Below are 13,286 nucleotides of genomic sequence, written 5' to 3'. Positions count from 1 at the left end.
AAAGTTCCTTTTTTATCTTTGGAACTGGGGACTTGGTCCAATAATTGATGGAAATTATGAACAAGCTGTGTTGCCTTTTGGCCTTCTGTTAGAAAGCGCAACATGAACAGGAGCTTCATCTTTCAGCATGTCAATGACACTATGCAAGAAAAGAAAATAATGGCTCTACCAGAATAAGATTGAGGTTATGAAATGGCCAAACCAGAGGCCTGAATCCGATCGAACACACAAAATTGGCTTAGAATGTATCTGGGTCATTTCACGTGAAATCAGACGCTTTGGGACCCGACCGATCCGGATTTCAATCATACTTGGTGTGCCTTTTTAGTAGCAAGGTAGCACCCCAGAACTAGGGCTGGGAATCGATCCAGATTTGCTGGATCGATTCGATTTCGATCCAGAGGGCCACGATTCGATTCGATTCACGATTCGATTCGATCCGATTCGATATCGATCTATTGTATTGTTGGATTGTCACTTTAACCCATTCATGCATCTTTTAACAACTACAAAAAGCATCATATGAGTGTAGTGAGTGTAGTGTAATGTAATGATGCATAAAACTAGGCTATATGAATGTATATGGCCTATAAAAACATATAGGCCTATATCAGCTTCAGCAGCCAATACAAACATGATATAGGCCTACCTTGGTATGATAGAGGTGGGAAACTTGGTATGAGAAAGAAAGGTGGTAGGCCTAAATACATTTAATAAATGCAATAAATAAATGCCTTAGGCCTACACCATGGCATTCAACAGACTATGCATGATGAACCTAAATAGCCTAATTAATATAAATAACAATCCATAAACCGCCAATATAATCTCTCAGTAACACATACTGCTACAGACGAAACCACAGCATAGCATTGGCCTATAGAACACACGCAGACAGACCGTTTGATTGACAGGTCAGGGAGACCGTGCGCTTCCCTCTGGTGGGTGGGCGTTGAGTGTTGACGGTGGGAAAGTGGTGAGGAAGTGTTTTTATGCAAACGTTTGATATTGTAGATTGATTATAGGTTGTCTGTGTAATGGGACATTATTAGTGGATGTCGCACTGGTAATCTAGCGCTGAGAAGAGATATCGCTGAAATCTGATGCTGCTTTAGAGCATCAGATGGATATTTGGATATTTCTCAGTCAACCGTGGAGATGGGCACTAAAAATCGCTTTGACGCAAATAAATAAAGAAATTCAGAAGCAGTTAACGTAACGCAGCTGTTAATCTCAGTAATTTGATCCTTTCCCACCACGCTCTCTTATCTGTATGGGTGCATGCTTGTGCACGCGTGTGAATGTGAAAAGCACCCTTTCGTCTCCCTTGCCATCCTCGCATTCGGAGGTTAAGTTAGAAGGCGGGGATAATAATTTCTCCTAATTTCAACAGCCTACAAATCATCTACTTTGTCATCCAATTAAAACTCGTCACTCCATCCCAACTCAAAGTGTCTTCCTTCGCTGTTATTAAAAGAAGAAGCGACGGCATTTTTAGGTTTCAAATGAATGGAACAGTGCGTGTAGCCGATATTCAATCACATGGCATTTTGGGTTCGTGTTTTTTGTCAATAACACTACTCGGAAATGTATTTGAACCTATTATAGCGTGTTACACACGAAATGCCCCGTGTTAACGCAGACAAAGTTCTTCTGGCTGTTATAACTTTGACAGACGAAATAACAACAATGCTGCGCAACGCAACTGCTGGAATTTCTGAAAGCGGTGTAATGTAGCTCCTGGCGGGCCGCGGGAAGGTTGCACTATGCATAAAATAAATCCATGAATAGTCGAAAGTAAAAACTGCCACTACTGTCAGGAAAAGCCCCCGTGTATTTGTGCATGAGTGTGTAGGCCTATGTTGAAGAGAGCTTCCGACGCGGTTGAGAATATAGGGATGGGCCTCCGCAAAAAAAGATCGATCCACAAAGTTTTGGATCGATATCGGATTTTTCGGACGTGAATCGATATTGGATCGTGGATCGATTTTTTGAACACAGCCTTACCCAGAACTGCATTGGTTTGAATCTGACACTAATATTAAGGGAGAAACAGACTAGGAAAGGTTCACGTGTGAGGGTAGGACACTATACATTCAGCCTTGAATATATCAGTCAGTGTTAGTCACAAAAAGATGCCTGTGGTATTGTTTGAAAGCTCTTTTCTGGCTCTACATATCTCTACATATTACACAATCAGCTTGGAATACAACAACTCTCAGAATATGAATTATGATAAATTGAAAAATTAAAAATTGAATATCTAAAAAAACTATATTTTAAAATGGCCAGTTCCTTGTCCAAACGTAGTCGACAATGTCATTAGCAACACCTCAAATGCTGGTGTTCGGTTCTTTATTCATTTCAGAGAGAATTTGACTCACAAATATGGCATCATACAGACCACTTACTAATAATATGGTAATACCATAGTAGCATCACATGACAAAACAAAAATGGTCAGTTTCCATGGTCCCAGGTTTCAGAAACTAAGGCAGATGTCCATTTATACACACCAAATGATGGTATGTGAATGTTTGAACATTCCTTCTCTGTGTACCTGTGTCATCTTCCCTTTACCGTACTTTAAAGAGATAATCAATGGCTACACTCTCATTTTGTGCTCTACCAGTGCATTTGAAGCAGCAGCTGTGTCTTTTGTAGATAATGTATAAGTACGTCCCGTTGCAGTTAGGTTCCACTACCAGAAGCACATCCTGATGATCCATGGCAAGTCTATCTGGTCTGAAGGGAAAAGTGAAGGATGGAGATGGTCCATGAGGATGCAGGAAGTTCAGTTTCACCTCTCCAGTGCTCAGCATACATTCCTTGTGTTTGTGTTCACAAAGGGTCAAGAGGGAAATAAAAGAAATATTTATTTTTTGTACTTTTCATACTTAACATTGATAAATCCATAATGTGTTTCTATTTTGTGTTCATCCATATGCACTTTATTTTTCTGTTATTTTGAGCTTCTGTATGGTACCTTTATTTTGACGTCGTCCTGTCTTACAATTTGATATATGTCACTTCCCGTTTGTAAAGCTAGGGATTTTCTGAATGGAAGCGGTAGCGTGCGAGCTTGTTGCTCCACGTTCAAGTTCAAGTTTGCTTGTGAAGTTAAGCGCAAGCGTTTTAAGTATCACTTTAAGAGAAGAAGAGTGACCCAAGTGATGAAATCCTTTCGTAGTCAACAAGCGGGAACAGTGGTATGTGTTACTTGTCTTTTGTCAGTTTGATTTTGTTCATGTCTTATTATTTTGGTGTTTGAGTTCATATGATTTAGCATTTGTTTTTGTTTGTCTTCTTTTAGTTCTACGGTGTTTCAACGTCTGCATGTGTATGAATGAAGTGTGCAAATAAAACATCAGTAAACCGGGACCCTCGACTTTGCCTGTTGACTGGGGAAGGCATAGTAGAACACTACAGCTTTCGGTGAAGAAGAGGACAAGTAGAGTGGCTGGCTACACCTGCGTTTTGAGGTCGCCAAGGATTCGAAAAAAGAGACTTTTGTTCCGCGGGAAGGTGGCTGCACTCGATCCGCGTTTCCGAAGCAAGAGGACAATTACAGCGCGAGCAAGCAAGTAAAGTCTCGCATTCGTGCCTTTGAAGTGGCGCGGGTCTTTGAAGTCGAACTGCTCCAAGGTAAAAAGTTATGCTGCTTTTTTTCTTTCATTTGCCCTGCGTTGTCGTGGACATTGAGAAAGCATTCTCTTGTGAACTGAATTGTCTGCGATTTAAAGACTTTTTAAGGAAACAAAAAAAGGAAAGAAATTTCTGAAATGAAACAATGGACATTTTGTACTGCTACTGAATGGTTTTGAAACGATGGCTATTTTGGTTATTTGAAAATGTCTGTGTTTGTATCATGTTTGACAAAGGGGTTATGGTTACCAGTGTTTATGTGCTGTGTTCATAATGGTTGAATGGAAGATGTGTGAATGAAGTTGAAGCAATTTAAATTTTGAAGCACTTTTCTTAAAGGAAAAAAAAATCTTTAAAAGGAAAATAATAAGAAATTTAAGCCCATCTTCAATTTAAGTAGGCCTATCTCACTGCTTTATTAATACAAAACACTACAAACACTAGTCCACCATGATGGATTCACAAGAGACCACCACATTACCCCCCTCCAATGTTGATACTATTCCTAATCCAGAAGAGGATGTTCTAGTGCCTGCCGAACATGAAGAAGCAAATGAACAAGATGAGGGGGCTCAGCAAGGTCAGCCTCAATCTCAAATTGAAGTTCCTGAAGTCAGAAGAGGTAGCCGCACACGAACCCTCTCAGAGAAAGGAAAAGCACTGCAAAGTGAAAAATTAAGCCAATTGCTTAAAACCTTTGAACGAATGTACAAAAGGTGGAAGTACCATGTAAATGGCTTGAAAAGGTCTCTGAAAGTCAAGGAAGATACTGAATTTATTAAAGAAATCATTAATGCCATTAATGCCTCAGTGATGGAACTAAGCCAAGTGTATGAAAAAATCAGATTGATTGCTGTCCCGGACCTGGAGATCAGAAGGCGAAATGATGCTTGTCTGGCAATCACCAGGACAGCCAATGAAAAGGCCCACTGTTTCATAAATTCAGAAGGCGACCCAGAAGATATTCCGTGGCCAGACTCCGAATCAGTTTTCAATGCCACTGTATCTAGTATTACCTCCGCACGATCCATGCATATCTCCAGAGCATCAGAAAGAGCATCGCACAAGTCATCTGTGAAAAAACAACAGTCAGCTGCTGAAGTGGCAGCAACGCATGAAGTGCTGAAAATAATGAAGACGCAACATCAGTGTGAGGAGGAAATAAGAGAGCTCGAGGCAGAGGACAAAATAAGGACTGCGGAGAGAGAAGTGGAAGAAAAGCAAATGGAAGCAGAATTTGCAAAGAAAAGAGCTCAGTTTGTGTCTGAAAGTTCTGCAAGAAAAAACAAAATCCAGGAGAAAGTCAAGGAAGTGGAGAGATTGGAGGGACTGAAAGAACACAATGCGGCACAAGCTAAGCTGAAAGTTTACAGTGAAAGCATCTTTGATGAAGATGAAGTTGCTGCTGCTCCTCAAAGCCAACATGGAAATATCCCAACCTCTCTTACTCAGCCTGAAACATACACTGTAAAAAAAACCTCTTCAACAAACTTGCTTCCACCTGCTCTTACTGCCCACACCAGCGCACCTTCAGTGGTCATGTCTTCCTCTGCAGCCTCTAATGACCTCATGAAAACTCTCGCTGAAGCCATAACGGCAAATAGACTCCCCATTCCCGAGCCTGCTGTTTTCTTTGGCGACCCCCTACAATTCACAGATTGGAAGCTATCCTTTCAAACCCTGATAGACCGAAAAAATCTTCCAATACAAGAAAAACTTTTCTTTTTACGCAAATATGTGGGGGGTCAAGCGAAGAAGGCCATTGAAGGGTACTCTTTAGTGGGTACTGAAAGGGCTTACCACGCTGCCTGGCAAACATTGGAAGAACGCTTTGGCAATTCCTTCCTCATAGGCAAGGCGTATCGCGATAAAATACAGGCATGGCACAAAATTTCCAACAAAGACAGCAGAGACCTCCGGGATTTCGTTGATTTCCTGACAAGCGTGGGGTCAGCCATGCCACATGTTCAAGGCCTACAAGTGTTGAGTGATTGTGTGGAAAATCAAAGAATAGTAGCAAAGTTGCCTGAGTGGCTGAGTTCACGATGGAACAGAACCGTCACTACGTTCCAGGAAGCTCATAATGCTTTCCCTGATTTTAAAGCTTTTATTAAGTTCTTAAACAAAGAGGCTAAAATTGCCTGCAATCCAATCACCTCCCTCCAAGCAATAAAGCCAGTTGAGCAAGATCAATCCAAGCCACACGACTACAGTCAAAAGTTTCAAAGAAATCGCAGTTCAGCTGCTAAGACCTTTACAACTAGCTCCACTGAAAGCCCAAACACATGCATATTCTGCAAGAGATATGGCCACACTCTTCATAAGTGTAGAAAGATTATGCAAAACCCAGTGGAAGAAAGAGTGAAGTTTGTACAATCAGAAAGATTGTGTTTCGGATGCCTCAAGCCTGGCCATAATTCTAAAAACTGCACTGCTCGGAGTGTCTGCGAGAAGTGTGGAAAAAGTCACCCAACCTGTTTGCATGCAGAGCGGGAAAGGAAGGACCAAGATCAAAGGCAACCAAAAGCAATACAAGTCGTTCATGGCAAGGTGGCTCCTCCAAGGACTCAGAATGAGATGCCAGAAGCAACATCCCTCAGGGTTGTTCAAGACCAAAAAAGCACTCATACGTCATCCATTCTTCCAGTCTATGTCTCCTCTCAAGCTAATCCAAATGATGAGATCTTGGTGTACGCTTTACTGGACACACAAAGTGACACCACCTTCATTTTAAAGGACGTTGCCAATGGACTGAACATTAAACAAGAACCAGTCAGTCTTCGAATCTCCACAATAACATCTAAGACTAAGGTCGTCTCCAGTCGCAAGTTGCAAGGTTTGCAAATAAGAGGCTTGATGTCAAGGGAAAGGGTTAAACTCCCCATTACATACACCAGAGAGTACATACCTGCAAATCGATCCCACATACCTACCTCTGCCACTGCAAGGAGTTGGCCTCATCTCCAACACCTGGCTGATGAAATGCCTCCTCTGCTGGACTGTGAAGTGGGATTACTGATTGGATATAACTGCCCCCAGGTGTTGCTCCCCAGAGAGGTGTTGAGTGGCGGAGAAAGCCAGCCATTTGCTCAAAAGTCAATTCTGGGTTGGAGCATCATTGGCTACAATAACCTTGCCACTGACCTGGAGGATGAGATCGGCATCAGTCATCGCATAATCTGTAAGCAAGTGGCACCTACCAGCAAAGCCTCTCACAAACTCAAGGCAGAGGTCCACTATGTGCAGCGGAGCAAGGTAAAGGAGATTCTTAGTCCAGCAGACATGGTGAAAGTCTTCGAGTCCGACTTTGCAGAGAGACTCGGCGAAGAAGATCCCATGTCCCAAGAAGACGTGAGGTTTCTGAAAAGATTGAAGGAAGGCATCAAGCAAAGGGAAGATGGGCACTATGAGATGCCACTGCCGTTCAAAGGAAAGAGACCAACTTTGCCAGATAATAAAGCTTGTGCAGAACACAGACTGAATTGCCTGAAGAAGCGGCTGAAGAAGGATGATCGTTATCTCAAAGACTATGTGACCTTTATGAGTGATATAATTGCAAGAGGCGATGCAGTAAGAGTTCCTAAGCAAGAGCTTTGCAATCAGCCAGCCTGGTATATCCCTCATCATGGCGTTTACCATCCTCACAAGCCTGGAAAGATCAGAGTAGTTTTTGATTGTTCTGCAAGATTTCAAGGAACTTACCTGAATGAACATCTCCTGACAGGCCCGGACCTCACAAATACTCTTGTGGGTGTCTTGTGTCGGTTCCGCAAAGGGCAAGTAGCGTTCATGTGTGACGTGGAGCGCATGTTCCACCAGTTTCATGTCACACAAGAAGACCAAGACTACCTCCGCTTTTTGTGGTGGGAAGATGGTGAATTGGAAAGTCCACCAACTGTGTTCCGAATCAGGGTCCACCTGTTCGGAGCTGCCTCCTCTCCAGGATGTGCAAACTTTGGCCTGAAACATCTGGCCACCCAAGGTCAAGACAAGTTCAGTCAAGCTGCTGTGAGCTTTGTTCAACGCAACTTCTACGTCGATGATGGGTTGGCGAGTGTGAAGACAGAAGCAGAGGCCATCGAGCTGGTGAGAGAGGCCAGAGACCTCTGCAGTTCTGGGAAGCTACGCTTGCACAAGTTCATCTCAAACAACAAGAAGGTGGTTGCTACGATTCCAAAGACTGAATGCGCAGAAGGTGCAGCTGACCTTGACCTGGCATTAGGTGAACCAAAGATCGAACGTGCCCTTGGGATACAGTGGTGCATTAGCTCTGACACATTCCAGTTCCGAGTGATCGTGAAGCAGAAGAAGAGGACAAGAAGAGGAATTTTGTCCACGGTGGCCTCAATTTTTGACCCTCTGGGGTTCGTCGCACCCTTCATTTTAGTCGGGAAGAAGATACTGCAAAGCATGTGCCAAGACAAGGTGGGCTGGGACGAACCACTTCCTGATGACCTCAGGCCGCATTGGGAAGCATGGCTTCGAGACCTCCCAGGCCTGTCTGCCATGAAGATTCCCCGCTGCTATGTGCCACCAGACTTTCAAGAGGTACAGCAGCATGAGCTACACAATTTTTCTGACGCTAGCCAGACGGGCTACGGCGTATGTTCATACTTAAGAGTCGTGTCCGTATCAGGCGAAGTGCACTGTAGCCTGGTTATGGGAAAAGCCAGGGTTGCTCCGACGAAAGTAACAACCATTCCAAGACTTGAGCTCTCAGCTGCTGTTGTGGCTACCAGACTCGGCAAGCTGCTCAAGAAAGAGTTGGACCTGGATGGAATGCAAGAGTATTACTGGACGGACTCCAAGGTAGTCCTTGGATACATAAGCAATGAAGCAAGAAGGTTCCATGTCTTTGTGGCCAACAGAGTGGAGCAGATTAAGTCGAGCACACAGCCCAAGCAGTGGCGATATGTAGCAACTGAGCATAACCCAGCAGACCATGCTTCACGTGGACTTAGTGCCAAAGATCTCGGAAACTCCAACTGGTTCACAGGACCCAGTTTCCTGTGGGAGAAAGAACTTTCGGAGCAGGAGGAGTCTGTAGTGGAAGAAATTGATACCGACCCTGAGGTCAAAAGAACACAAGTCCATACCATCAAGGTCAAGGAGCAGAAGTCTCTCCTGCAAAGGCTGGAGAAGTTTTCTGACTGGAGGCGAGCGGTGCAGGCCATAGCGAGACTCAAGCGCTGTGCAAGGAGTGTTAAAGGTCTGAAGAAAGGTTGCGAAGACTCAACAACACTTGAGGAGAGGAATGAGGCTGAGATGTTTATCATTCAGAAAGTACAAGAGGAGATCTTCAGTGGTGAAATAAGGTCTCTAAAGCAAAACAAAGATGTGCAAGCCAATCAGTCGACCAGGCTGTACAAGCTCAGCCCATTTGTCGATGCTCATGGTATCTTGAGGGTGGGAGGAAGACTCACACAAGCAGCACTCCATCCTCATGTCAAACACCCAGCCATACTTCCAAGAGGTCATCACGTATCTTGTTTACTTGTAAGACACTGAACAGTAAAGGCATACGCACTCACAAGCCAGTTTACCTAGAAAGGCCCATACACAAGACAATCTTAATACTTGAAAGTGACTAAGCAATTCACAAGTTTGATTTTAAGGTAGTTTTAAAATAAAGAATTAAAGGTTACGTTTTAAGAGTGTGAATGACTGAGTGTGAGTGTATGAGTACTGTATGCATGAAATGTCTGTGCCCATTAATCACACGTAGTGTGATGGTGGGAGTGTGTTTGTGTTCACAAAGGGTCAAGAGGGAAATAAAAGAAATATTTATTTTTTGTACTTTTCATATTTAACATTTATAAATCCATAATGTATTTCTATTTTGTGTTCATCCATATGCACTTTATTTTTCTGTTATTTTGAGTTTCTGTATGGTACCTTTATTTTGACGTCGTCCTGTCTTACAATTTGATATATGTCACTTCCCGTTTGTAAAGCTAGGGATTTTCTGAATGGAAGCGGTAGCGTGCGAGCTTGTTGCTCCACGTTCAAGTTCAAGTTTGCTTGTGAAGTTAAGCGCAAGCGTTTTAAGTATCACTTTAAGAGAAGAAGAGTGACCCAAGTGATGAAATCCTTTCGTAGTCAACAAGCGGGAACAGTGGTATGTGTTACTTGTCTTTTGTCAGTTTGATTTTGTTCATGTCTTATTATTTTGGTGTTTGAGTTCATATGATTTAGCATTTGTTTTTGTTTGTCTTCTTTTAGTTCTACGGTGTTTCAACGTCTGCATGTGTATGAATGAAGTGTGCAAATAAAACATCAGTAAACCGGGACCCTCGACTTTGCCTGTTGACTGGGGAAGGCATATTCCTCAACACATGCTAGCCACCAGTTGCCATCATATACAGCTACAACATACCCTTTGATGCTTGAAAATGTAACACATTCCTTTACTGAGCTCACTCTTTCAACTCCTTCTCTGAATGCGGAAAATGGCCTAATGTCCATTGACAATGGGCAGAAGCTGTGTAGTTTTTGAGTACCTGGAATAGTTCTTGCAGATTCAAACCTCTTCAACAGGTTCTCAGCTTCATGATGGTGCATCTCTCTCAAGAACATCCATTGCCAGTTTGCCACAACAGAGATGTACCATCATGAAGCTGAGAACCTGTTGAAAAGGTTGGAATCTGCAAGAACTATTCCAGGTACTCAAAAACTACACAGCTTCTGCCCATTGTCAATGGACACAGTGGAAGTTAGGCCATTTTCAGCATTCAGAGAAGGCAGAGTTGAAAGAGTGAGCTTAGTAAAGGAATGTGTTACATTTTCAAGCATCAAAGGGTATGTTGTACCTGTATATGATGGCAACTGGTGGCTAGCATGTGTTGAGGAATGTATGCCGAGCACTGGAGAGGTGAAACTGAACTTCCTGCATCCTCATGGACCATCTCCATCCTTCACTTTTCCCTTCAGACCAGATAGACTTGTCATGGATCATCAGGATGTGCTTCTGGTAGTGGAACCTGTAACTGCAACGGGACGTACTTATACATTATCTACAAAAGACACAGCTGCTGCTTCAAATGCACTGGTAGAGTACAAAATGAGAGTGTAGCCATTGATTATCTCTTTAAAGTACGGTAAAGGGAAGATGACACAGGTACACAGAGAAGGAATGTTCAAACATTCACATACCATCATTTGGTGTGTATAAATGGACATCTGCCTTAGTTTCTGAAACCTGGGACCATGGAAACTGACCATTTTTGTTTTGTCATGTGATGCTACTATGGTATTACCATATTATTAGTAAGTGGTCTGTATGATGCCATATTTGTGAGTCAAATTCTCTCTGAAATAAATAAAGAACCGAACACCAGCATTTGAGGTGTTGCTAATGACATTGTCGGCTACGTTTGGACAAGGAACTGGCCATTTTAAAATATAGTTTTTTTTAGATATTCAATTTTTAATTTTTCAATTTATCATAATTCATATTCTGAGAGTTGTTGTATTCCAAGCTGATTGTGTAATATGTAGAGCCAGAAAATAACTTTCAAATAACACCACAGGCATCTTTTTGTGACTAACACTGACTGATATATTCAAGGCTGAATGTATAGTGTCCTACCCTCACACGTGAACCTTTCCTAGTCTGTTTCTCCCTTAATATTAGTGTCAGATTCAAACCAATGCAGTTCTGGGGTGCTACCTTGCTACTAAAAAGGCACACAAAGTATGATTGAAATCCGGGTCGGTCGGGTCCCAAAGTGTCTGATTTCACGTGAAATGACCCATCTGCAATGTAAAGTAATGCACTGGTAAGCCTACAGCTTCAGTCCCAATATTGAAATTCAATGTGGGTGCTGCAACCGAGCTGCTTTAAAGGTTTCAGTTTGTTTTTCAATTGTATTGTATTGGTTATGCATTAAATATTGATCGTGGTAGAATTCATTTCAAATGAATGGCTGAAGTTGAAATACTTACAGAGCTGGTCCTAAAAAAGACTCCTGGATCATCACCCAAGATGACTGGCAGTCCACGTAGAACCAGGCACCTAATGTCTGTTGGTGTAGTTGTCTGGAGGATGGTAGACATAAACAGTAAAACAACAACAACAACAACAACAACAACAAAAACACCAAATAAATGATGACCAGTGCTGCTGAATGACCATGAAAAGGGTAGATAGAACACAAAAGATTGATAGTGATCATGAAGTATAATTATACAAGCAGACACTCAATTAGAACACAATGGCCTTTTTGTTGTTGCAAAAGCTCTCATGTCTGAGGGGATGTGTCAAAAGTCACATGGCAAACAATTAGGTTAAGTGCTTCAGGTGGGCAAGAACGCATGGTATAGCTGCATTGATGCTTATTTTACTGCTTTTGTTTTCCTTAGAAAGTTAGTTAAACATTATTAATGGAATTATGGAAATAAATCAAAATTTTCATGATATTCTAATAATGTGGCCAGGATCTGTAGACTTGGAGCTGCGTTGGGTTTTTTGTGTTTCCTTTATTTTTAGTAAAGCGTGCATGATGGGAATTAAGACGTGTAAAGAAATAGAGGAAAGTATTATGGAAAGATAACAAGATGAGATAGAGATAAACAAACAGTATGAAATAGACAGATCTAAAACTTACCTTTGCCTCTAGAATAATCTGATTCAGCTTCTGGCCCATGGTACCGGTTTTCTTTTTGAAGATCTCAATCATGTTGGGGGCGATCTGGTCAAGGGCTTGCAAAAAACTGATGCTGAGATTCTTGCCGACGATTCTGTTGAACTCGTAGCAAATCTGAAACATAGAAAATAGAGCATTCACATTTAAAGAGACGTTTCAACAATACACTAAACACAAATAACCAAAATATATCAAGAACTACATTTAAAAGCAGAACACATTTGACTTTGAATGTCATACCTGACTCTCTGTGAATAGGGCAGGCCATCTGTGCAATATTTCAGCAATTGGTGGCTTGTCGTGGACTGCTTCCTTCCGGCGCAAGGCAAAGGTGAGGTCCATGTACCTGTTGACAATGGCCGTACTCGGATGGGCCTTCTTCATTTCATGTGCGAGATGCTGACGGAGCTCCTCCAGCTTGTCCTCGTCCATCCCGTCTGGGAAATCTGGTAAGAAGTTAAGTTCCCCCTTCTTTGCTTTCTTGATGTTCTTGCGAGGGTGCTCACCATCTGGAGACATCCCGCCACGCCTCCTGCTGTTAATGGTTACGTCACGTCGTCCCATCTGTCTGAGTTTGGTCCGGTAGTTGCCCATTTTGAACTTCAGGCTATTGACCCATCCAGCGAAGCCACTAGACGAACCTCGTTCTTTCAGACACGGATGAGTCTGAACTAAGGCTTTTGCAACCTCTTCAAAGTTTCCGGGGTCCGGATAGGGTTGAAACGTGTACATAGTTTCAGCCAATTTTTGCAGAATGTCATGTTTAAGTTCTTTGGTCACCTTCAGATTAGCTCCATCCCTGAGATACAGCAGGTTCCCTTGGCGAAGACGGTACTCCACATCAACCGAGAACTTCGGGATCTCAAACTCCCCTGGCCACTGCAATGTTCTGGTGCTCATGGAGGACCCAGGAGATGATAGGATTTCAGTGTCAGCTTCACTGAGTGCATCACTGTGTTCAGTCTCTGGTGTCACTGGTTGCAGTTCAACTGGTTG

General features: G+C 42.6%; 1 protein-coding gene across 1 annotated transcript in view; it reads right to left on the bottom strand.

Annotated features, from left to right (window-relative positions):
• The window catches only part of LOC134463152 (uncharacterized), a 14,147-nt gene extending 861 nt beyond the window's left edge, over positions 1 to 13,286 (bottom strand). Inside the window, exons 1-3 of the mRNA XM_063216386.1 lie at positions 12,531 to 13,286; positions 12,252 to 12,404; positions 11,590 to 11,682 (exon numbers count right to left, since the gene is read on the bottom strand). Of these exons, the coding sequence (XP_063072456.1) occupies positions 11,590 to 11,682; positions 12,252 to 12,404; positions 12,531 to 13,190 (906 nt within the window). The 5' untranslated portion in view covers positions 13,191 to 13,286. The remainder of the gene's footprint in view (positions 1 to 11,589; positions 11,683 to 12,251; positions 12,405 to 12,530) is intronic.

This window comes from Engraulis encrasicolus, chromosome 14 (genome assembly GCF_034702125.1).
Source record: "Engraulis encrasicolus isolate BLACKSEA-1 chromosome 14, IST_EnEncr_1.0, whole genome shotgun sequence".
In the NCBI taxonomy this organism is placed as follows: Eukaryota; Metazoa; Chordata; class Actinopteri; order Clupeiformes; family Engraulidae; genus Engraulis; species Engraulis encrasicolus.
The sequence above is the reverse complement of the archived record's forward strand: the minus strand, read 5'-3'. Positions and strand labels throughout refer to the sequence as shown.